Below are 26,382 nucleotides of genomic sequence, written 5' to 3'. Positions count from 1 at the left end.
AAAAGATGTGAGATAAAAAAGACTGAAGAGGTCGGGCCTAGTGGCGCGATGGTTAAGAACTGGCTTGGGACGCCAGAGAGCCCGGTTCAAATCCCACATATGAGGATCGGTGACACTGCCCTCTACAGCTAAGATGCTGAACAACAGCTCAACCTGGAGCTGGGCTGCCGTGAGTCGCCGGCGACGGCGTAGGCTGCAGCCCCTGCTGCAGTGGGTTGCCATGGGCTACTGTGTGTAGCCAGCAGCCAGAGTGAGCGGTGAGCAGCCGCAGTGAGCGGCCGTCCAGAAGCCAGCGACTGATCTGCCGCTCCCAGGAAGAGCGCAATGATGGTGCCAACTTGGGCCAGTGAAGCAATGTCCTCCACAACTAGACTGAAGAACGAAAGGACAGCAACTTGTCTGTTCCCCTTCCCCCAATTCCCCAGCACTGTTCCCATTCCCCCAATTCCCCAATAAAAATCTTTAAAAAAAGACTGAAGACAAGCAACTGAGGAAGAAGTATGAGGGATGGCTAAAAGTCATCCCCCCAAAAAATCAAAAGCCATTTTCTAGCTTGTTTCCAAGTAATGCTTGTATTGCCAACTGCAATAGTCAGTGGAGCCGAGATGAAATGGCACAGAAGTGGCATTCCTCAAACCCAGTGGGCATCGCTCAAGGGTTGCTAAAAAACCAGGGGAGACAATGGTAATAACCAGAGACTCCAGATAAAGAGGCCCTGTGATTTCTCCCAAGCAGCTCTGTTCCAACCAAGGCCAAGAGCATTTTGATGGTTCCGATAGCTATTCTCCTTTTATCAGGAGAGGTTTGCATTCTCAGAAGGTAAGGTTTCTCAGCAGTGACCCAACCACTCTGATGAGAAAGGGACTTGCCTGGTAAGTTGATAACCCACACCAAGCTTGGTTGGAAAAGTGCTTTTAAACACACACACACACACATACAACACACACACACACACACACATTTTTTTTGGGGGGTGGGGGGGTGGGGTTGTTGTTTTTTAAGCAGACATTCAAATCACAATACCCAAGAACGGTCGCTGGACATGCATTTCTCTAAAGGGGTTTTTCTTTATCCAGCTTTGCGACCAGCTGCCTCTGAGATATTCAACAAGTCACTTCACCTCTCTGGGCCTCAACGTGCTTGGCTGAAAAATTATGAGCTACAGCCAATGTCTTTGTGGTTCTCAAAATTCCACAATGTGCCCAACCTTCTCCAGCCCCCTCCACAGTTCCCTCTGGGTCGATGCTACTGGAGAGAAAAACACAAGCCCACCCTCCATGTCCACAAGGCAAAACCCAAAAAGCTCTGAAAACGAAAATCATTATAACTCATTTCATAGCTACACCAAATCTGACAAACGCATTGGTAGCAAAACCTGTCCTGATGGGAGGCTATTTCAGAGTTTTCTGCATAAACATGCATATATTTGATTAGACCCTCAGGGTTTGGGCCACAGCCCTAAGGGTTGCATGGTCACAGCTATGAGGTGGGTACTGTTATTCTAGAGAACAGGAAACCGAGGCTCAGGGGGCGTATCACTTGCCCAAGGTCACACGGCGAAGCACTGGTAAGAGCCTGACGAACAGCCAGGCAGATCGTGTTTCAGGACACGGCTCATAACCGGACCTACGTGCTCCTGCAACACGACCTACTTTCAGTTAGTTCGTTAAACACAGTTTACATCCATGACCTACACTAACAAAAGGGGAGAAAGCAAATTCTACACACAAAATCATCCCATGTTACTTCTACTTCTGTTGAAAGAAATAACCAAAGTCATCGAGTTTTTAACATCACCCCCAACACACAGGGCCAGTGATTGAGACACAGCGTTTGCACAGACAAATTTAAAAAGCTTAAAAATGTATGGAGAAAACAAATGAGCTTATTCGGAAACTGGAAAACAATGGAAGTCAGTATATAAATAAGTGCTAAACTTTGTAGTGAAACTTCAAGCAGCTGCCAACTTCCAAACAACTCCCAGATAAACAGCTGCTACAGCCGCACCCTCCCCCACGCCGCAGCTGTGCCTATGCAGAGAGTGGACATCCACACAGGACCTGCCAGCCCACTCTACCCACCCGTGACACAGAATCCCACCCAGTGCACATAGTCATTCAGTTACCTGTGTTTTGTCGAAGTCCTCGAGATGCTACCATGATACAGGAACAGAGAACTCAGATTCTGGGCAGCAAAGGCCCCTTTGGAAACAGATGGAGGCCCGCACAGTTTTCCCAGAAAAACGTGCACAAATCAACAATACCTGGCCCTGAACCCCTGACTTACAGAGGCATTTGGCTAAGAGACCCCTTGAAAAATGCAGCTGTCTGAGGTTTCTGCTAAGAACCTGTGTGAGCTCAGCTGCACCTGGGTGGGGGTGGGGGTGCCAAACTAGAGGGCTCTGGACAGCAGGAGCGCCCCAGTATTTGGAGACAGGCATTAAGAGTAGAAGAAGGAGAGGAGGGGCGAGCAGCAAAAGATTTCAAAATATCGCCTGTGCCCAAGACTGTTTCTTCCCTTCCCCTAACCTGGGTAAATGTGCCTTCAGATAACTTTTGTTACAACTAATATGGCCAAATGCAGTAAGTAAACCTTGATTGGAGTTCGGCTCAAAATTTTAAACAATACTAAACATTTAAAAACAGCTACAAAGGATATTTTGAGGACAACTGAGGAAACTGCGTTAGACAGTATTAGAGGCTTGTTTATTTTCTTAGGTTTATTATTAATGGTACTATGGTTATGGAGAGGAAGTCCTTCATCCTGTGAGATGCACGGTAGAGGTAAGTGCTTAAGGGCACAATGGAACAATGTCTGCACCTGGGTTTTCAAATGGCTCAGCAAAGAGTAGGTGGAGAGATGGATGGATGGACGGATAGATGGATGACAGACAGACAGGGTGAAAAAGCAAATATATAATAGAAAATGTTGAATCTAAGTGGTTAGTATACAGGTGTCCATTTTACTATTCTTTCAACTTTTCTGTAATGAAAGTTCAAAGTCTTATTTTATCAGTTTTTAAATACCCTTTGTGGGACCCTAATAATCATTTTTAATGGGAAAATGCACTTTAATTTGCAACCCAATTACTCAATAAGGAATGTGTGGCGCACAACCCACACTTAAACTGCGGTTTCTTTCTTTGTGTACCACTGGAGTTGAGTAGAGGATTAGCATGATCCAGGAAAAAATGGGACTTTATATTAGGCTTCAAAAGCAAAACCAAATTTGGCTGGACAAAAAGGGAACAAACATTTTTGACAAGCAGAAGATTGGAGGACAAATCGAATCACCTCCAAACCCCAAGTACCTACCAGAACAAAGGAAACTTTGAAACTAGGGTGATGTCAGTATAAAGAAAGAAACATACTAAAAAAATAATGATGGAGACTGTAAATATTTACCATCATAGGTTTTAATTTAAACCAGAGCGGGTAAGACTAGCTTTGCAGTGTCAGGGAACGTCCCTAGCATTTTGCACAACTGGTTCAGAGTCACCATTTAAAGTGATTTCTTCAGGCCACGGAACGCCCTGACAGAACACAATTCTCCAAGGGCACCAAAGGCCTGAACACAGACCACGGCTACAGCCCCACAGCTGTGCCTTGGGAGGGGATTAACTTGAGGACCTCTGTGTTTTGAGAAGCCAAGGATCTCAACTTCTGGACTCTTCCTGAACTTCCCTGAGTCCCTCGAACAATGGTGTGCATTTAGAAGATAACAGCAGGCTCATCTGACCTGGCCTCACCCCAGACTAGAGCAAGGTCAGCTCACCAGTATCTCCACTGGGACACAGGCCAGGAGGCCACCAACCACGCCTCTAAGGTGTGAGAAAAAAGCTGAGAAGAAAGCTGAGAAGCCCCCAGCAGACCCCAACGGAGAGACACATTATGGGGTCCTCAGAAGGTGTGTAAACCCAAGGGGCTGCAGGGACTGGGGGAGCTCGGCAGTGGGGACCCCTCTGCGTCTACCCCCTTCTCTTTTCTTGTTCTCCTGCCCCTTCCTCTGACTTATCTTAGAGTTGTCTATTTGGGGATTTTTTTTTTTAAGTCTTTACTTAACTAATAGTTATGTCTCCTGGAGAGGGCCTGGGTGGCTGGAGGACAGGAAAGGAATGAGACTTTGAATGTGGACCTTTCTGCACCTTTCAAACTGTAAATTACTGCCATTTAAGAAAGAAATAGGGCCGGACCAGTGGCTCAATTGGTTAAAAGTGCAAGCTCTGAACAACACGGTCGCTGGTTCAATTCCCACATGAGCCAGTGAGCTGCACCCGAGCTGAGCTGCCACTGAGCTGCCAACAGCTGGCAGGATGGCTCAGCTGGTTGAGAGCACGTGCTCCTAACAACAAGGTTGCCGGTTCGACTCCCGCATGGGATGGTGGGCTATGCCCACCCACAACTAAGATTGAACACGGCACCTTGAACTGGGCAGCCGCAAGCTGCCTACAGGCAGCTGGATGGCAACTGGACTTGGAGCTGAGCTAGCTGCACCCTCCACAACTAAGACTGAAGGACAACAACTTGGCTGTTCCCCTTCCCCAATTCCCCAATAAAATCTTTAAATAAATAAATAAATAAATAAATAAATAAGAAAGAAAGAAATGAAATTTTTTAAAGTCTTTGTTTAAAGTGACCTGAAAGCTGCAGAACTTTTGAAATATTCACTTCAGATTCTTTTCAAAAGGCTGTGTGTTATGAAGAATGAACTTCTAAGTTAAAATAATGGTAAGGCAGCACTTACTGAGTTTTTGCAAGGCAGCAGGCACTCTCCTAGGTGCTTCTCGTATGATCTCATTTCATTTGCACATCTTTAAGGTAGGTCCTCTCATTACCCCCATTTGCAGATAAGGAAAATGAGGCACATGGGGTTCAATAACAAGCCCTAATGTGTGAGGGGGGACAGGCTCCCACGCAGGCAATGTGAGCCCAGGCTCCATACTCTTAGCCACGTTGTTTAACAGTGTCTGTAAGAATGGAGGTGGACTTCAATTTCATCTAGTGAATGACACACACCTCACAGTAAATGGGTGTGTGAAACTTTCACCAACAGCCCACAGAGCTGGGCTGGGACCTGCGTTCGTATCTGCCCACTCGCATGCCTTTAAACCCTAAAAAGCGGTCTCTCTCCAAAGACCCCAGTATGAATGATAAACACTGGCCTCCACATGCGTCTTTTTTTAAAGATTTTATTGGGGAATTGGGGGAGGGGAATAGACAAGTTGCTGTCCTTTTGTTCTTCAGTCTAGTTGTGGAGGACATCGCTTCACTGGCCCATGTTGGTACTGTGCTCTTCCCGGCTGAGGCAGTCGCTCGCCTGCCTCTGGACGGCCACTCACAGTGGCTCTTGGCAGCTCATACCAGCTGCTGGCTGCTCACCGTAGCTCATGGCAGCCCACTGCAGCAGGGGCTGCAGCCTATGCCACCGCCGGCGAGTCAGGGCAGCTCAGCTCCAGGTTGAGCTGTTGTTCACCATTCTAGCTGTAGAGGGCAGTGTCACTGGCCTTCATGTGGGATCCGAACTGGGGCCCTGCTGCTCAGAGCTGGTGTCCCAAGCCAGCTCTTAACCAACGTGCCACTCGGCCAGCCCCACATGCATCTTTTTTTAATGCAAAAATCCTCTTCATGAAAAAATGATTAAAGTCAGCTACAGCAAGATGAACTTTGTATTGACTTCATTTGAAAAAAAAACCTCAGCAGCATAAAATTTCCCAGTATTTATTTTAGCTGCATAAAGCAAGAGCTATCTCTAAAGTATAAATCTATTTACCTCTCTAAACTATTGTGAAGATAAAAGGAAGACATTTTTCTTCTATGGAAAAACATTTCGTCCACCTATATATGTTTTCACATTATGACTCACAAGCTATTATACTTGGAAGTAATTCAATAGTTGCCACAAACATAATTTGTAGTAACCATGTTAATTACATAACAGCTGAAAATCTTGCAGAAAAAAAAGGAAGGAAGGGAGGAAAAGAAGGAAGGGAAAGGAGAAAGAAAATCTTCAATCACGCATGTTACTTGGAGACACCACACAAGATATAGAAGTTCCCACCCAAAAGCCACTTGATATTTCCACATTCCTTCTTTTGTCTGAAAACTCTAGTCCCAAGAAAGTAGCCAAAAGGGTGGATGAGACCTCATTTTGTAGATAAATCAGTGGCCTAACATGACATCTCTGGGTAGAGGCACAGAAATGAGCCAGAAAGAACCCAAGCTCAGAGCCACCATCTTCCCCACCCATCTCCTTATAACACACATCAATGGGCCCTCCTGTGGTCAAAGTTAGGAAACCAAGTGCAACATAGAACTCGCAGGGAAAGCCCCATTTATGTCAAACTCACCTGTTTCCCCAAGTGGAGGGGGGATGTCCTGTCTTTGTACCTCTAATCCCTCTCAGAGTACCTGGAACACAATGGGAGCACCTTAAACAGCTGCTGCATGGCACCTGTGAATGCAGATTCTAGCCTTCAGAAGGACCCCTGGGGCACTAACCAGATGCCACTTTCACTGTAACTTGATAAGCTGCTTTGTTAAGATGCTATATGGTAGGGCAGAATGTCCAAGGTACTTACACCCCCATTGCCAAATACCAACAGTTTTTAAAACTATAAATTCTTTTCAGAGCTGGCCGACTGATACACCCCATAGTTTTACATACTTGTTGGGTTAGCTCTTTCGGAAACATGTAAATATACCAGCAAGCTCCTGTGTAGGAAATCAACAGAAGGTTCCAGTAAGCAAAGATTCATACGAAGGCCACAAATAGCAGCACATTCCTAAAACCAGCTTTGGGAATTGCCCTGCCATTGGATTTTCACAAGATTCTGTCACATTGCAAACTGCCAAGTCCTAAGGGGGTGGAGCTGACATACCCTCACCAAAGGCACTGCCCTCTCTCCACAGGGTTTGTGTTTCTTAACAGATCTGTTCCTGCACATTCCTCGCATGAGACCAAGCAGGGAGTAGGTTAGAAATTATTTAAACTACAGGAGGAAGTTAAACGGAAGTGCCAGACTAAACCACCAAATGGGAAGAGGACAGGCCCAGAAGGCCTGTTTTCAGCAGAAACAGCAAGACTCAGGGCCAGGGGTGGGGGTTCTCTTAGAAACCAGTGATTCCCCTGGAGCTTCACAGAGAGAAAGCTGGCACAGAGGACCAGGCCTCGGGGAGCTAGGTCCCCGATTTCTGGGTACAACCCGCCTCTTCCAGGGTCGGAGTCTAGCCAAGTAATTTCCACCAGGCAGAAGACAACACAAAGTAACGACATGGGACAGTAGGGTACCGCTGAACCACTGGGGCTCAGCAAGGCCTTCAAAGGTGAAGACTGGCCCAGCACCCAGCCTGACAGAGGGACAGAGGAAGATATTGATTGACTGATTGATGTGGAAAGTGTTCACCATTCCTACATCCAAGGCCTCAGGAAGTTCAACTACTCTACCACCAACTGCAAATAGCAGCGAGCCTGTACTGCGTGCTTATTTTTGTGCCTACAGTGTTTGCTGGAATTACCTCTTTTTAAATCATCACGACTGTTAGATAGGTGTTATTACTAAACCCATTTTAGAAATGGAGACATTAAAGAATAAAGTATTGAAGCCAAGGTCACTCATCTGGGGAATGAATGGCCAGGATTTGCCCTGAGGTCTGTTGCAGCAGGGCCTAAGCTCTGAACCAAAGCTGTGCCCGAGAAAGGTCAGAGCAGAAAGAAGTCAGCCTTTCCTTGGCTGCAATGTGCTCATTCAACTTGTTTCCTAGCGGCGAGACCACGGGCAAGTGAATTAACCTACCCATGCCTCAGTTTCCTCATCTCAAAAATGAAGATAATAATGGCATTGTTTTTGAGTCTTAAATGAGATGAAAAGTTCGTCTGAGTGCCTAGCACTTAGTAAGGGCTCAATAAATGTTAGCTATGCTTGCTATGATGATTATCAGTGGTAGTAAGGGTCAGCCATCCTCACAAAGCTTACAGCTCAGCTGGAGATGCAAAACCAAACCAGCAAACAGGGAAGGTGAGGAGGCAGCATTAAATGTCAGGGACAGAATAATTACATAAGCCCTGGAGGTGAGGGAACAGCTGCCACAACCATGCTCGGCTGGCAGCACAGCCAGGCCAGCCTGTCAGCAACTCCCACATGCTGTTACCAGCCTCGCATTTCTCCTCCTTCCAAGAACAGGAAGTAGATAAGGATTAAACAGAAATCTACCCAAGTTCTAAACACAGGGTTTTCCCATTAGTCACAGGTTAACTCAGGCAGGGTTCCTGCAACACAGGCATGTGACTTGCCTTCTGGGATATGGGAATTGGGAAACAAAGAAGAGTAAATGTGGAATGCCAAGGTCCGGTCCCACTGACGTCCTCCGCCACGAGGTCCCCACTAGTGCTGTTAGGGAAAGAGCCAAGTAAAAGAGGGACGAGGAGAGGAAACAGAGCACTTCGGAAAAGGCACACAAAGGGGAGATTACGCAAAATTAGGAAAACACGAGACATAGAGGAGTTGCTCTTAAGGGGAAGAAATGAATGTGAAAATCACTAGCACAAAATCAATAAGAACTCTGAAAACCAGTAGCAAGAAAAGTACTATTAATAATCGTCACGCATTGATGCACACTTTGTCTAGTTACTATTCCGAGCAATTTACAGGTATAAACTCATGTAACCCTTACAATAACCCTATGAGGTAGACTGTTATTTTCAAGTCCATTTCATAGATATGAAAACTAGAGCACAGAGAGGTAAGTGACTTGCATCAAGTCACACAGCTAGCAAGTGGCAGAGGTGAGATTTTAATCCAGGCAGCCTGGTGCCAAAACCCATACTCTGTTCTCTATTGCTTCTGAACTATGAAAGTTAAGTTTTGACATTCAGTACAGTTCCACAAAATGGGGCTATCCATAGCTCATCTCTGGCTGAGTAAGGGTTGAGTAGAAAACCTATGGGTAATCACTATTCATCTAATTCAATAATAAATCTGGAATGACAACATGGTTTTTTCCTAGTTAGTCAATTATTGGGAAGGGAAGGTGCATTTAAGTTATATTCTCTCCAAGTCAATTTATCTGTGTTTTGCCATCGAATACTAATTAAAAAACAAAAAAAATGCTGCTACCATTTACAAGAAGCAAAATCAAACAGCCATCCTGACCTACACCTAACACTGTTGAAATTGTTAATTACTTCTCGGAAATTCTCAATTTCCCTTTGATTTTTAAAACAATAGAAACAATTTGTATGAAGGAATCAGATTTGCCGTATCCCTTTGTCCACAATGATCTCAATTGTTAATGACAAATGCTAAGTGAAGAAATAAACACAAGGCAGCATTCTGAGCTAACATGATCTCGGTTTTATTCGAGACAAAGATACCGAAATGTTTACACTGGTTATCTCTGAGTGCTAAGATCGTAAGTTATAGTTCAGCCTAATAGTAATATTATTGCTGTAGAGGTAAGCCAGAATACTGGAAATCCCTTAGCAAGCCGACGACCTATAACTGCAATCCATAATATTTACATACTATTAGCTATTTCTACTGGCTGAAGGCAGACAATGCTATGAAATCTTTGGTCTACGCCAGAGAGAAGGATCAAAGAATGCCATGCAGTGCAATAACTTCTACTTTCTTAGGCTATAAAACCCAATGTAAATAATACACAATAAGGCACTGACCTGACCGTTTTTTTCCCTTCCCACTATATTTTTAAAGGATTTTGAGTCTTTATCTAAATAGTAAACCGCTATAATGTCAAGATTATTCCAGGCACAATGTTTTAGTATTATGAGTTGGTCTTTTCCCAATAAGAAACACTTGACTGTTTCATTTTGCCAACAAGCAATTCTCCATCACTAACTGCGTGTCCTACAGTTCAGTTCAACTCTGACACTAACTACCTGGAATCAGTACAAACCCCACAGGTTGAAGGGCTCAGTCCCACAGGCTGCCCCCTTTTCAGGTCCCAGCTACAAATGGGGTCCCAGGCTAACTAAGCAGAAATGCAGGGGGCTTCCCTCCATCTCCCTTAGGTTCGACACTTCGCTATAATGACTCACAGAACTCAGGAAAGTGCTATACTTAGGAACTTAGGATCACTATAATTTTATTATAAGGAATATAATTCAAGGAACAGCCAAATGGAAGAAATGCACAGGGCAAACGGGTGGGGGACAGAGAGTCCATGCTCTCTCTAGACACGCCACCCTCCCAGCACATACAGCTGTTCACCAATCCACAAGATCCCTTAGCCTTCTTGTTTCAGAGTTTTTAATGAAAGTTTCATTGTGTAGGCATGATTGGTTAAGATATTGGTCACTGGAGTTTACCCAATCAATCTCCAGTCCCTCTCCATTCCCAGAGATCAGGGGTGGGGCTGAAAGGTGCAACCCTCTAATCAAGCGGTTGGTTCCCTAGGCAACCAGCCCCATCCAGAAGCTATCTGGGGGCCCACCAAGAGTCATTTGTCAGCAAGAACTCAGGTAAGATCTAAAAGGGCTCATTATGAATAACAAATACACTCCTGATACTCAGGAAATTCCAATGGTTTTAGGAGTTCTGTGCCAGGAACCAGGGACAAAGACCAAATATATATATATATATATAATTTTACTATACTACATTCACTCAAAGTCAAGAGTCTACTGATTTACTTGTCAAGATGCAGTACGGGAACAGGGTGGGAAAGATCAACTATTTTATCATAGAGTTCAAGCAAAAGAATTCTCTTTCCCTCCTTTAAGTCTCCCCCCTCCTACCGCAGCCCTACACAGACATTGAGACACACCAAGTCTACTATCCATGTAATTATTTCCATAATGTGTAGGCACCTAATGTATACTAAATTACTCTCAAGGGGTTGTTTTTGCTCCCTCATGTAGGGTCACATTATAAGAAATCGAGGGACTAAGAAAATAGACTTCCCAGAAGTGGCAGAGAAATGGAGCCCTTGGCCAAGCAGGGTTTTATAAATCACCCCAGTGCTGGTCTGTATGTTTTATTTAAAGACACTGCCTTGAACATTGATGGTGTGGGGGTTCAGAGCTGGTCACCCCAAGATGTGCTTCTGTGGTATGCAGATTATTTTTAGCTTAAGGGGAACTTTAGCTGAGGGTTCAGGAGAAAATTCTGCCTCTCTCTTGACTGATTACCCGGAAGAAAAAGAATTAGGGGTCTTGCCCATAATTGGAGATTATCAGAGATAAAGTGTTGTTGTTTTTTTTAATCTCTCTGTAGGGCAGGACAAACTTCTATTTACTAAACATCTGCTCTTATCACCCTGCAATGACGCTTTGAAGCCCCCAAGGTGTGTTACCTCATCCCTAGCTCAGAATGTCTTATGTACCTCAGCCCCCCTTTCTCTTTCTGAACCTCTCATGCATGTGGGGTCTGACTCTCTCATGTATGCGGGGTTCCCATACATATTTATGTATTAAATTTGGTTATTTTCTCTTGTTAATCTGTCTCATGTCTACTTGATTATAAGACCAGCCAAAAGAACCTTGAGGGAAGAGGAAAAGTTTCTTCTTCCCCCATAATGGCCAACACTGCCCTGTGGATGAAAAAAAAAAGCGGGGGGCGGGGGGTTCTATGTAAAGTCACCTCACAGGGTGATCTGATCATAAATCCCTAACTGGACAGGTCATGGCGGGTAGTCATGCTTCCGGCCTGTAACTTCTTTAGTGAAAGATGTGAAGCCAGCCTTGCCCATTGTTCCTGTGTATCTGGGTTAACACACCTTTGCAACACCAGAGGCCAAATCCCACGAAGAGGGTAATAACACTGAAGAGAGCACATAATCTTGTTAGCTAGCCTGCAATCCAGTCCCCACCCTGCTTTCTCCAATCTTCCTTACATCACGTCCCCTCCTTAATTTCAAATACATAAAAGAAGCTGCCAAACTGTTATTCTCTGGAGCACTTGAGATCTTGCTCCCCGGCCTATGTTATCAGTTTGGCTCAAATAAACGCTTATAAAATTGTGTCTATCTATATATCATCTGTATTATAGTAAACCTATATACCATATAGGTTATATTTGTATTACTTACAAAGGATTATAATATTTGTTTGATCCTCCAAACAACTCTGAGATGTATAAGAATAGATCTTCCTTCTCTCTCTCTCTCTCTCTCTCTCTCTCTCTCTCTCTCTCTCTCTCTCTCTCTCCCTTCCTCCCTCCATTCCCCCTCCCTCCTTCCCTCCCCCCTTCCAGATGAGAACATAAGAGGAGCATCTCAAGGGCCTTGCTGAAAGCTCTGGGGCCATGTCTCAAACTCAGGTCTTTCGGAGCTCAGCTCATCTCTGGGGCTCTCCCATTAGCTCGCAATGCCTGAGGGCCCCATCTGGCCCCATATCCTCCACTCAACCCTTACCTCAGCCTCTGCTCTGCAGTTGGCACCAGGTCTGCACCAACTGCTCCTTTCCTACCTCCACACCTTTGCACAGGCTGTTCCTTTTCCCTGCACTCCCTTTAAGGTCCATTTAAAGTAGCCAAGTTTTAGGCTACTAAGTCTTTTCAATCTCCCTTATCAAAAGGAAAGCGTCTCTTCTGTGATCCCACGCAGCACTGTGCAGTTCTCTGATTATATCAAACACATTTTCCATTATTCCATAACGATTTGTATTCATAGCTTATCTTTCCTCTCTCAATCACAAGTTTGTGGAGGACAGAAACCAAGTCTGTTGTACATTCTACATACCTACACAACACCGCAGAGTGACTCAAATAAGGTCCTCATTTTTAAACGAATTACACAGTTTGTAAGAAATAGCCACAAGTTTTATCTGAAAAGACTATTAAGACACCGACATGGCAATCCCACAGAGGATATGAGTTTTACCTTCAAGACCCAGCTTCTTGGCTGTATCACCTAGCTTTAAGCAATGGCCAAGGCCTCTTTTTTCTATCAGTGATTGTTTTGTGTTTTACCCTTAACAGAGGGGGAGGAGGATGGAAAGAATTGAGGAAGCAGCAAAAGCATTCAGGCCATACAAGCATATAGCACAAACATGCAAAGAAGTGAAGGAATGCCTGTTCATTAGCCATCTGCCACTCGACCAATGCCAGGAAATTCCGGGCTGCCGTTTTTTATGTGAATAATTCAGATGATTGTGTTGGAGACTTCCAGCTATGAAGAGCTGTTAGAACATTTGAAAATTAGTGTTACCGAGTTATACCGTGAGAAAGCCCAGTGAATTCTTCAAACTTCCACCCCTGACAGGAATCTTGGAAAATCACATTCTGTTTGTATATATGCATGGGGGAGGAAGGCTTAGCATGGTACAGATATTAAAAAGAAATTCTTGTGTTTTAACCCTACCTCTCAAGTGACATTTTATGTACAATTTCTTTATAAATCTTCAACCACTCTGCCAAACTCATCAGGCCAGTCAAGAAAGGTAATAGCATAAACTATCTTATTTGAGTCTTTTCAGGAAACTGAAATCGAATTTCTCTTAATGTCTACCTCATGCAGAATTTTGTAAAAATAATTTATAAACCTATGACATGTAAATTTAATTACTCCCTTCAAATATTTAGTTTAAAAGCAAATGAACAATTTCTGAAGAATTCCTTGGATAACTGCCCATTCTCTACTAAAAAAAATCTACAATCAACTTATAAAATGCCTTGGTTTTCTCTTTAAGTAGAAGGACCTACAATGAAAAAGTTTAAAAAATATTTTTTAATATAAAACTTTTCTTTTACCAGTAATGCTGAGCTCGGAGTACATGCAATTTCACATAACACAAAGAACATTCGAGAACAATGAACATACATCTAACTTTGGCTTCCCCTCATCTGTCACTTGAGCGAGACATTTCACTTCTTTTCGTCTTGGCTATTCTGTAAGTCTGTTTCCTCATGTCTACAAAACAGAGAATATGACGACCTGCTCCTCGTAGTGGTTACAAGAAAAATCTGATTAAGCAATCAAACATTTGATCATGTCTTAATCAAACATTTGATCATGTCTTATATGCACCACTGCCTCAAGGAGCTCTAGTTAGAGAAAACAACTATATACAATTAATTATGTGTTAAATAATATGGGATGGATGCAACATGTATTCATGGACTTTACATGTATATTCACAGGTGATAACGTCAGTAATAATACCTAGGGAAGGATTCCTGAAGTGTTACCCTTGATCTCAGCTTGAAGGATGGGTGGAGAACAGGACATGGATAGCCCAAAAGAGGGGAGGGATTTTCAGGGTAAGAAAAACACAACCCACCTATTTCTTCCACCTCTGATCTCTCCCACGCATGTTTGATCCTTAGGCAGCATCAGCTGGGAATGTGCTAGAAAAGCAAATTCTCTAGTCCCTTCCAAGATCTAATGACTCAAGCACCCTGCGGTGGGACCCAGCCATCCATGTTTCAACCAGTTAATTCTGACCCACACTCAAGTTCAGAAACCACTGCTGTAGCTTTGCTTGCTCTCACTTCCTCTCCTCCATGACCACTAGGTTCTGTTCACCTGGCTAATGCCGGCATTTTCCAAGTTTAAACTTCATTTCCTCTGGAAAGTCTTGCTCAGCCTGGACTGGACTCTTGTCCCAACCCCAGCCCTCTTAGGTACTCTGGCCCTGAGCCATACTTTCTTTATGAAGGTACCAATGACACTGTATCATTATTGCATGTTTAATCATCTTCCCCGATAAACTGCTAAGTTAATAAACTAACTAGTTAACCCATGAAACAAAAGTATAAAGGAATGGTATCAAGTACTATGGAATATAATATATTGGGTTGTCAGAAAAGTCACGATGCATTTTTGCAAAGAAAAACAGAAAAAATACGTCATGACTTTTCTGACAACCCAATATATCCAATTAATAGGTGCATCTGAAGTGCTGCCTATAGAAATACAACTGAACTTAGTTTGCCTTTGAAAAGAGCTTCATGAATAAATTTTGGTTTTGAAAACCTTTGCACTTAAAATTTTCAAGGACACTTCCAAACGTATCAATGCCTCACATACTCACCTGATAAGGCAGTGTGTGCTTATTTTTTATTGTCCTTCTTTATTTCTCCAGGACCAGACTTTTCCACCTCAGGCTTTTGGAGCAATATGGCCTATAGAGACTGGCAGACAAAGCAGCCTTTCACCAGTTAAGGAAGGGATGGGGAAAGGAGACTACTGCTAAGAGTTGTGGGTGAATCTTAGAAAGCCCAATTCTTTGCTTTATTATACAGAAAAAAACCTTGGCCTGAGTCAGAACACCTAGATTCCAGCCCTTCCCCTTCCCTCCCTCCTTCCTTCCTTCCTTCTTTCCTTTCTTCCTTCCTTCCTCCCTTTCTTCCTTCCTTCCTTCCAATCTTTAAGTGTCTGCTCTGTTCTGGGCTCTGTGATTGGATCTGAACCTTAGAAACACTGACCAAAACACACAGAGCCTCCCTTACCAAACCTAACGGTCTGTTCCTCTGCTACTTCTATGGACTACGGCCTTTCCTGAATTCCACAGGCCACTGAACCGCTCAGGCTCAGTTCAATTACTAAGTCCTCTCTGACTCTAAAATTATATGACTAAGAACAACACAATTAGTCTCAGAAGTCAGTTAGCCAAAGTCATTCTTTTCAGGGCCTACTCCCTCCAGTCCCAGAGCTGAGAAGCCAGACCCTGGAGCACGAGGACCAAGAGCAAATGCAGACCAAGGAGCTTTGCCAGGGGGAGCAAAGCTGGGTTTTCACTTGGATGGAGAGCCAGCCCTAATACAATGGGAAGAGTCCTAGCAGAGTCAAGAAACCCTGCTTAAGTCCTGGCTTTGCTAACTCAGTTTCCTCATCTACTTAATAAGAAGCTTTGAGGAGATGATCAAGGTCCCTTCCAGCCCTGAAGCTATAGGATTCTACTTCTCATTCTAATTTGTGTTTTTTCCAACATGACCAAGCACCTAATTCTGATACTATCTACCTGGAGACCCCCCCAGGTTAAGGACTTAGATATACAAGACTGCCTCCATCACACACACTTCAGATGCCAATCAGAAGTCCAGGTTGTCACCTGTGCTTCTGACCAACAGGCTATAGATCGCAAGTTCCAAAGACCCCTTCTTTGGGGTCAATTAATTTGCTAGAACACCTCACAGAACTGAGGGAAACATTTGACTTACTGGATTGCTGGTTTATTATAAAATGCTACTTTTTATAATGTAATATAAATACTCAGGAACAGCCGGATGGAAAAGGTGCACAGGGCAAGGTGGAAGGCAAGGGCAAGGGCAAGGAGCTTCCACACTCTCCTGGGCTCCTCTCATCTCCACACGTTCACCAACCTGGAAGCACACCAAGTCTAGTTCAAGAGTTTTTACAGGGCTTAAACTGCAGCCTCCCAGCCCTCCCCCTTCCCCTATGCAGAGGTCAGTGGGAGGGGCTGAAAGGTCCAAACTTCTCATCTCTTTCAGGTGACCAGCCCCATCCTGAGGCTGTCTAGAGATACCAACCTAAGTCATCTCATTAGCATACACTCAAAAGGATATTCTGGAAAAAAGCATGCCAACAGAATAACTACATTAAATCTCAGAAAAAAACTCAAAATCTTGTGACTATCCCTAATAGATGGACTGGCTAGAGATAAACCAATTGGTGAATCTTCCAAAATTCTTCCAAAAGAAAGTGTCGTACTCTCCCCTTATAAAGGTAATGGTTTCTTTCCTTTTATATTTCTTTCCTTCCTCACCTAATTTTGGTAGCTAAATGGCTCGGCCTCACATATGCCCTGTGTCCCAAGAGAACCCCCTGCCAGGCCTACTGCTCCCTATTTCCGCCCCCAGCCCCAGGGCCTGGGGTACTCCCCAACACTGCTTCCTCAAAGCCCCTTGCTCATCACATACCACCATCAGCATCCAGGGCTCAAGAGCAAGAGGAGAGAGGGAATCTGAAAGGAAAATCCTGGAGCAGTTAGGAACTTTGTCCCATCTGAGAGCTTTGACAGGTTGGTGAATGGTTAGTATTTGCGAAAGAACAAAATAATATTGTTTTAGCACTTACTAAATGCCAAACACTGTGTCATGCATGTTTTACCTCCCATCCAAGTACTAACCAGGCCTGACCCTGATTTAGCTTCTAAAATCAGACAAGATCAGGCACGTTCAAGGTAGCATGGCCCGTAGGCAATGCATATTTCATCCTGAAACAATAATTCGTGAGACAGCGCTGCCATATTTTCTTCATAATACAGATGAAGAAAGTGGTTTAAAGATTGCTTTCCCTCTGTACAATAGGCACTTTATCAGCGGAGGAATGCAGTTAGACATAGGGATGTGCAAACAAAATGGGGGTATGGGAGTTAGGGAGAGCTGGTGGCTGCTTGGGATCTGGGGTGAGCAAAGACAAGAAGGTGGAGCCTTGGGGGATCTTGAAGGGGTAACAGAAAAGCAGTTCCCTCGAGTTCAACTAGTTTGGCAAAAGGATCCTCCAGGTGAGATGACGGGGCTCTGGAACTCAGTTTGCCTGGGGTATCTGCCACCCTCTACCCATCCCTCCCTTTCCAAACAGTCCTTTGGGTGGATTCTATTTCCTTTCTCCTTCACAAAGAGAGCTGTGTCAATAACTGGCAGAGAAAAGCAGAGGAGAAATCTGGCCCAACTCCTCCATCAAGTTTCCATTATAACGGGCACCCACCCCTAAAGCCACCTAGAATAAACAAAACCTCCACTTCTCCCAGATATCTTGATCTTATTAGATTCCACACTAGAATACCGAAACAGTGCTTCTTTTCGTGAGGTGCCACTCAGGAGTTATTTTCTCCATAGGATATTTTCCTATTGTGAGCAGTTTTACAGCTGGCTGCCCACAGACACGAACAGATGAGTCACAGGAGAGGAAAGGCTGGACCATAATCCCATATCTGAAAACCTGGGGGTCAGATGTGCCTCAAATTTCAGATTTCGTGACTCTAGAAAAGTAATGAAATGCATTTAGTACACACTATGTAACACTCAGAAATTAAACTCATTAATATAACTGCAGCAGAACTTAGCAATATATGCATTAAGTGAGATAAATATATACTATAGCATCTCACATTGGTTCAGGTTAGGGTTTACCACCAATGGAGTATGCAAAAAAACTTTGGGTTTTCAGAGACTTTCAGATTTCAGAATTGTCCATAAAGGATTACAGACACATGCAAATGGCTCAAATATTAGAAAAAAGAGTCAACCTACTAATAATCAAAGACATACAAATTAAAATAATCAAAGTATCAATTTTCTCCTTACAAATTAACAAATACATTTTTCAGAGAAAATGCCAACAGTGTGAAAAGTGAGTCCTTTGACTATTGCTGTGAGAACACAAACTGGGACAACTTTCATGTCACCAATACTGATGTCACCAATGCCTCAAAAACATGAATAGCGTTGACCCCAAAAATGTCTTTTCAGGAACCCATTTCCTGGGAAGTCATTGATATCTAGACAAAGCTTCACACTTAGACGCTCATTGAAACAATGAGTTTTAAGATTCATTTGAAAATAATTAGCAATAACTGAAATCTCCCAACATGGAGGCCCACTGAGGTAAAATGCAGTGAATCCATATAACAGAATATGATGCAGCCATTTTGAGTGTCGGGAAATGGAGAAGCCATGATGTATAACATTAGGTAAAAACCACAGGATACAAAATTATATTTGCATTATGATCTTATCCAAGTAAAAAATATATATAGAGAGAGAAGACTAGAATGAAATGAACTAACGGGTGAATGCCTTGGAATAATGAGATCAAGGATGACTCTCTCCCCTTTCCCCCAAACTTTAAATCTTGTGGGGAATTTTCCAGAAATACCAAAAGCCCTGTATTTTAGCTGAGGGAAAATGGCTCAAGCTCAAGCTCCAAGGAATGCTTTCTCAAAATATTCTGTCTCCTGACTACACGGATGTACAGCTGGGTAGGCACCTGGCCAAAGGAGAACCCAGAGTTTAATAAAGCTTATCTTTAGCATCTAAGTGAGGAGTCAGGAGGCTGCATGGCAGCCCACAGAGCCCAGAAGAGGACACATGCCTTTCACCAGCCTCCTTCCGTTTTCTGCCTATTCCTTTATAGAAGGCTGTGCCCACTGTCTGGTAGAGGAACTAATGAGCCCAAAGATTGAGTAACCAGAGAACTTAAGGACATAAATAAGCCAAGATGTAGAAAAGCATCCCTTCTGGTGCTTGTGGGATACAGTTTCCAGGGCTGCTACTCAGAGAGAAATTTAATGAGATTCTCCTACTAGGCAGGAAGTAAAAGGCATTGCTACTGCCCACTGTGAAGTTATCTGTCCTTCTTTTTCTCTGCTTCCCACCTCCTAATAACCACATGCCTACATTTTTATAATGTCCTGAACTCCCTGTCTTAGAAGCTCAAAAAGGCTGCTCAGGTTGATTTCTGTTCTATTTTTCTCTCTGGGGAACAGTGGGTACAGTGGAAAGAGAATGAACTTTGGAATCAAGCTGGCAAGATTATCAAAGATAAAGATACATCTAAAAATATACACACACACACACACACACACACACACACACACATACACACACACACACACCCCTCCCAGTAGATCTGCTTCTCTGATTAAATACTGTCTGATATACTAGATATGTGATGTTGGGCCAATTGTTTAACCGCTCTGGGCCTCAGTTGCCTCACTGAAAATAAGAACTTCCTAGGGTTATGAGAAATAAGTATAAAAATGCATTTGAAGTACCCAACTTGAAGCACATAGCAGACACTCAGCATTACTTCCCTTTTTTTCCTCCCAACTTCCTTAAAACATTCCCCACAAACATTAACACTGTCTTAGATTCCAAGGGGAGACCAGGTGGACTGGTCAGGCATCTTCACACGGGCCTCAAGTCACACTGGCAAATTTGTACTCTGCACCTTTTCCTTCTTAGACACCTCATTCTTCTTAAGTGTTCACTTTCATCAAAAAAGTGCTGTGCAATTAGATGAGAGCTGTCTTCATCACATTCCCATCGTAAGAGCTGGGTGCTACTCAGAGGCCCACGGAAACACAAACTTGCTCTAGGAACGGATTTCTTCAGTTGACGGCTGATTATATGCATCATGTGCTGAATTTTAAACAATTTTACTCCCAGGTTAAGCTCTTCAAATCCTGGAGCAACTAACTCTAGCCCTCTAAGTACAGCCTCAGGTCCAATTTGAACCTCATTATGCGCCTACCTGTCTCAGCAATGAAACACAGGCTGAAAATCAAAATCTCCCATCCAATAATGCATGTCACTAGTGGCCATTTCCCCTGGGGGGATGGCTGAAGGAAATACAGGTCTGCTAATAAGACTCAGGAGATATATTATCCACTACGTTTCTTTCCTAATACGTTTTGGTTTCTATGAAAAAGTGAAGGCCAAAGTGATAAGGCAGTTGAAAAACTGTAAGTGATTGGACTGGAGTCTTCTCAGGAATGAAGAGCAGTGTATGTGTTTTCACAGAGGAGACAGTCACCGTTAGAAGGCTTCCAGTTCATATAATTTGGACCTAAAGAGGAGCTGCTCAAGCTTAGAGGAGCTTGCTGACGAAAGACTCCAGGCCGTGCTAACCCCAATTGGCCAAGAAGGTATACGGCTATTGTTATTATTTTTAAACTAATGCAGTAAGGTGGCAACTAAGCGGGGAGAACAGCGGCAGAGACTCCCCGGTTGTCTATGGTTATAAAAACAAAGAGGGTGAGACAGGACTTTCTTAAAAGTTACATGTCCTCTTAGATTTCAATGAAAAACTACTGCTCTAAGTTCATCACTGGGGACAATACTTCATCGTCTCAGCTAGTGGCTTCCTGCGCTAACCACAGAAGGTTTCTTTTGTGGGAGCACGCTTGGACTCAAAGAAGAAAAAAATATAAGTTTACAAACGCCTCTTCTCTTTTTCCAAGCCTGATTTATACAGGATATATAGGAAGAAATCGGAAATCCCCAACCTGTTAGAGAATTCATCAACCACTAAAACAAATGAAAACTTGGAAAGGAACTAGATTGAAACGCCCCAAGGTTTTAAAATATCAAAAAAGGGGGGCGGGGGGGGGGAGCGGCGACAGCGCACCAGGTCTCCTGTGTCACGATCTTCCGCTCACAGGGCCTTTGAGGACAAGAGCAGCAGGAAAGGGGTTCGCTGGGCTCCGGGGTGCGGGGCGTAAGGGCACCCGACGAAGTCAAGACCAGGCCTGTCCCTACACCCCGGACAGCTCTGAGGTGGGGGCTGGGGGTAGCAGGTTCTCAGAGGAGCAAGCGAAAGGAGTGCGGCCGGGAGCCCGGCACGCGGGCGGGAAGGGAGGGACCGGAGCCAGCGCCGCGCGCCGCGCACCGCGCCCGGACCCGGACCCGGACCCGGGCAGCCAGAAGTTCAGCGCCGGCACCCCGTGGCTGTGCCAGGACCGGAGCAGCTCGGGGAGCAGCAGGGCTGTTGTCCCGATCCCTCGCCTTCTCCTGCGCGCCCCGGCCCTGAAAGGGCACTCACCCGGGGCCACAAGCGGCAAACTCACAGCGCCTCCCACAAAGACAGCAGCGGCGACGACGACGGCAGACCCTGGGAGTCCCCGCGGAGCCATCGCCGCGTCCCTTCGCCCTCCTCCCCCGGGGCGCCGCGTCCCGGGATCTAGCAGGCGGCGCAGCTCTGGGGCCGGCAGGCAGACAGTGACAGAGCCCGGCCCCGCGCGCCACGAACCCCGCCCCGCCGTGGATCCTCCCCTCCAGTCCCACCCACGTCAGCTCCGCCCAGCCTCTCCCCACACGGGCGCAGGCCCACCACATGGCCCCGCCCTCGGACCCGCCCACCTCACTCTGTCCCCACCTCTCCCCTCCTCGCCAGCTTCCTCTCCAAATCCGGAGGCGGCTTCAACCGGCAGGGTTAAGCCATGGCCCCGCCCCGCATGCCCCGCCCACAGTGACCCGGCCCTACCTCTTCCCGCCCTTAGACCCCGCCCACATCAGCCTGGCTCCTCCTCTTCCCACCGCTGCCCCTCCCTTTCCCAACTGGGTTTTACCCGCTAGTGCCAGGATTGCGCGGGAGCCGGAGGCAGCGTCAGAGTCGCCTTGGCTTGTCCTGCCCGGCTCTGGTACTGGGCGAGCGTAAGAAGATGAAAACAGAGAGGGGGCAGTAAGCTCTGGATGCAGATATGGCCAGCATTGGAGTGGGCACGATTTCTTTTCTCTTTTGGCATCTTTATTCAGCTGGCATTCCCCTCGGTGACTGGTCCAGGAGGGGCACTCCGCTGGACCTCAGATTCCACTGTTTGAAAAGTGAGAGAAGGCAAATCATTAAATTTCTTCCTATCTCTGCTTCCATTGAAGCGACTCCTACTGGGGGGAAAAAAACCTCTACATAGCTCCAGGATTAAATTGCTTTTTTTAAAAAAATAATGTGTTTACATTGCACTTTGCAAATACTTCCACGAAGTAGCTCAGTAAGTGCCTAGTCACTTATTATCTCCTCATATCCTTACATCAGCTCCGTGGGGCGACTAGTATCCCCATTTCATAGGCCAGGGAGTAAACCCACAATGGCCGGGCCACAGTGATAAGTTAGAATTAGCTCCTCTTTATTGTGTTGGCTCACTGCTGTGCCCTCCGTGCACCTGGCTTAATGACAGCGCAGACTAAGAGGTCAGAAGTGGGTTTTGAAGTTGAATTATCATCACAAAGGCATTGATTGGACTCAGAGCCTTTGAATAGTTCCCTCTTTACAGCACTGTAGAGACCCCTGAAATAGGGTGGTCAAGCCTTGAGCAAATGCTAAGAACACCAGTGAGGCCAGGGGCTGGGGGTTAGGGGTGGTCACCACCGTATGTGGCTCTTCCTTGGCCTGACCAACAAACAGCCTCCCATTTTCAAAGTAGGACGGCTTATCTTCTCATTGAGTACTCCATTCAGCCTATTAGACTCTTACAAACATTTGCACCGATGTGGGAATTGCCATTGACAGAAGCTCTGCCACTACAGATGGCTAGACTGAAAGATGCAGCCTCTGCCCTTTGAAGCCAAAGGCGGGTGCTGTGTATCCTGTGCACAGTTCTGTACACATCCTGCAGTCTGGGCGGCGAAGTAGTTTTATACCAACATAAAAACGGACAATGACTGCAGAGGAAAGAGGTCAGTATAGGTTTCTAACTTAAAAAAGGAGAGAGTCCTGGGCCTAAAAATTACACTGTAAAGTATAAGTTGTAGCCAGAACCAGCTACATAATTTGCAGAGCCCAGAGTAAACTGAAAATGCAGGGCCTTTTGTTCAAACATTACTAAGGATTTCAAGCCGGCAGTAACAGAGCATTCAATCAATCAGAGAGCCCTTCTAAGCATGGGGTCCTGGGCAACTGCACCCATAAAGCCAGCTCTGATTTGGGAACTTAAAATACGGCAAAATGCTTGGACCAAGAGATCTATTCAAAATGTAAAATAACATTTTAAAGTTGAATGGTTTCCCTCTTTTCTCACAGATTGAATTTATTATTAAAAAGACAGGATCATTTTTAAAAACAAATTTGAATTGGGTGTCTGCTTATGACTCTCCAGAATTAAGAATACAACCCAGTAACTAAAACTGGAGGAAACCTTAGTAATCATCTGCCAAGCCCCTTCTGTATCGATGAGGGATAGTTAAGTGGCTTGCCTGATACTTCATACCTAGCAGGAGTCAGGGTTGGAACCCAAGGTTCTGAAATTTCCCTTCTCAGACTTCCATAACGTTTAGCTGCTTGACACACTCTCTGTGGATATCTTACTGTCACATAACCCCATATACTCGTACCTGCATTTGCACATCTTGTTAAAGGGAGGGAGAAAATGAAGGAAGGAAGGAAGGAAGGAAAGGAGGGGAGAAGGAAGGAAGGAAGGAGACAAACTTAAATTATTTTCCAGGTACTTACTGCTACAGATTTGTTTACCCAATTTAAAAGCCCCACATATGCATAACTAAAAGCTATTGCTTATTCTTTTATTTTAAATGTCAAGATTTCAATTTGATGGAACGTCCCTTCTGTATGAGGAAGGGGATGTCATATTTCTTCTGAGGAAATAAAAATTGACATCACAGGACTAAGGGATCGTCCCCTTTTTTCAAAAATAAAATTAAAGGATAGTAGGTAGAAATTGTTGCAACAATAGCTCTCATTCATTCATCCCTTAGATTTAGTCTGCTCTTGCGGTGTTCCTTCATTAAATCCTCACAATTTTATATTTTGGGAAGTACTGTTAATGATCTTCACTTCAAAGCTGTGGAGCCTAGGATTTGAGGGATTAAGACATTTACCAAAGTCACACATCTGCTCCTCAGCCCTGCCAGAACTCAAATCCAGGATCAGCTTGCTCCAGGCCTGCACTTGAACTTTTCCGTATACAGTTCTCTCTGAAATGCAGGATACTAGTCAATCAGCTCTCCTTTTCCAATAGAAAGTCTTATTCTGTCATTGCACACTTAACCTAGCCATTTTGAATTCTGTCAACAATTGCTTGCTTACATGTTTTCTCTTCTCCAAAGGGAGTAATGTATTTATTTATGGGGATGGGTTATAAATAAAAGCAGTGTATTTTGCTGATTTTTTTGTTTGTTTCTCTCTAAGAATTTAATTATTCCCCTTAGTATAAGCCTTTCCTGTTTTCTTCTGTGTGGCTAAAGTGGTCATTTTCACCACCATCATTTAAATGTGTAGGACTCAGTTAGCTGGTATTTAATGTTGAAAACACTTCCTCGGAAGGCCTCTGTAGAATTTCTTCTTTCTGTGTTTTAGATGTAGTCATCTTTTCTTTTGAGATGTTATATCCAGGAGAAAAGCTAACAGCTCTTTAAGAAAAACCATGTTTGCAGGGGAATAAAATGATATTTTATAAAATCTAGGGTTATTTTGGCCTGACAACAAGCATATACTATGTTCTTAGTACTGGGCTGAGGGTAAAGTTACTGAACATTTAATAAAAGATTCTATCTTTGCTCACAGAAACTTTTTAAACCTACCTGGGAGAAAGGAAACAACAGCCTAGTGAAACTGGACTGCTCAAAGGCTCAGGGGTCAGGGCGTAAAGCCTCGCCAATGGCTCACTCTGTGGCTTGCAGCAGCTTTTCTTCAGTCAGTCTTCTTACCCATAAAGTTCAGGGTGGGGAACAGGCTGATTTCTAAATGTTCCTATCCAGCCCTAAGAGTCCACACCATAATGAGTAATCAAATGATAAGGTTCATGGTGCCAAAGTCAGGCTAGACTGTAGGGCTTCTCAACATTATTGACATTGCGGGCTGGATAATTCTTTGTTGGGTGGCTGTTTTGCATATTGTAGGATGTTTAGCAGCATCCTTGGCCTCTACCAACTCAATGTCAGTAGCACCCTCCCCCCTGCCATCCTCCCCCCCCCCACCGCCAGTTGTGACAACCATAAATTTCCCCAGATATTACCAAATGTCCCCAGAAGGACAAAATTGACTCCAGTTGAGAACTACTAGGCTAGAGGGATTCCAAGGTGATAAAGATTGCAACTGGAGGCTTTGAGCAACGCTTCAGGGAGAAGGTGCAATTTGAGCTGAGTCTAAAAGAAGTGCAGGGCTTAATGGAGAAGTGAAGAAAATGTACAAGCATATGAACAGTGAAAGAATTTGCATGGTGTAGGCTGCACAGTAATGAATGTGCATGAGAGAAAGGAGAGAATGGGTCAGCCATAACTGTGGGTCACAGCTGAGCATAATAGTCTCAGAGAAGCGAGAACATCAAATACCCAGGGATTATCACAAATTATAATAAATGATTCTACCATGAAACTGGATATTTTTAGGGATGGGAGAAAAATTTCCATTATTCAACTACATATTTTTCTTCATAAATCAGGAAGCTGCAAATAGAGATGTCCTAACTCTGCTGACGCTTTCATTTAGGTTAGCAATGATGCCCACAATCTCCACCTTGTTTCCTGCATCATCACGTTGGGCTTTGTTTCATGGACACACAGTCTTTTGAAAATTGCATGTAAGGGACTCAGGCCATTTGCTGGCAGAGACTCAAAATCGGGTGGATATACATTGACATGGTTTTTGTCAGTAAAGAGTAAGACAGACTTACGGTGAGGAACCAGAACCACATGGCTCTGGCGCAGTAAAACCCACAAATGCATGTTTCAGAGAACAAGCTTTACAAGGTACAAGGTGTCTGTCTTAGACACGCTTTATTTTGATTGTAATTAACAGAAACCTAAACACTAGCTCTATAAACAGTAATTTTATTTTAAGAGTAAAGCACTCTCAAGGATATAAAATGAGCCAGGCCTCAAGTCCTTAAGCAATTCAGAACTGGGAACAGTAAGTAATAAATATAGGAAGTGCGGTGACTCTCGATCTCTCGGGGCTGACACACTTTTCTCACTTCTACCTCTTAGCAAATATTTGCTTCTCTCTCTCTCTC

At 44.4% G+C, this 26,382-nt stretch overlaps 1 protein-coding gene across 1 annotated transcript in view; it reads right to left on the bottom strand.

Moving 5' to 3' along the window:
- Window positions 1–21,664, bottom strand: part of RELL1 (RELT like 1) — a 55,485-nt gene extending 33,821 nt beyond the window's left edge. The window contains exon 1 of the mRNA XM_019636081.1: window positions 21,465–21,664. Within this exon, the coding sequence (XP_019491626.1) occupies window positions 21,465–21,555 (91 nt within the window). The 5' untranslated portion in view covers window positions 21,556–21,664. The remainder of the gene's footprint in view (window positions 1–21,464) is intronic.
- Window positions 21,665–26,382: the final 4,718 nt, after the last annotated feature.

This window comes from Hipposideros armiger, unplaced genomic scaffold (assembly GCF_001890085.2).
Source record: "Hipposideros armiger isolate ML-2016 unplaced genomic scaffold, ASM189008v1 scaffold_26, whole genome shotgun sequence".
In the NCBI taxonomy this organism is placed as follows: domain Eukaryota; kingdom Metazoa; phylum Chordata; class Mammalia; order Chiroptera; family Hipposideridae; genus Hipposideros; species Hipposideros armiger.
This window is presented reverse-complemented; position numbering and strand designations above follow the sequence as displayed.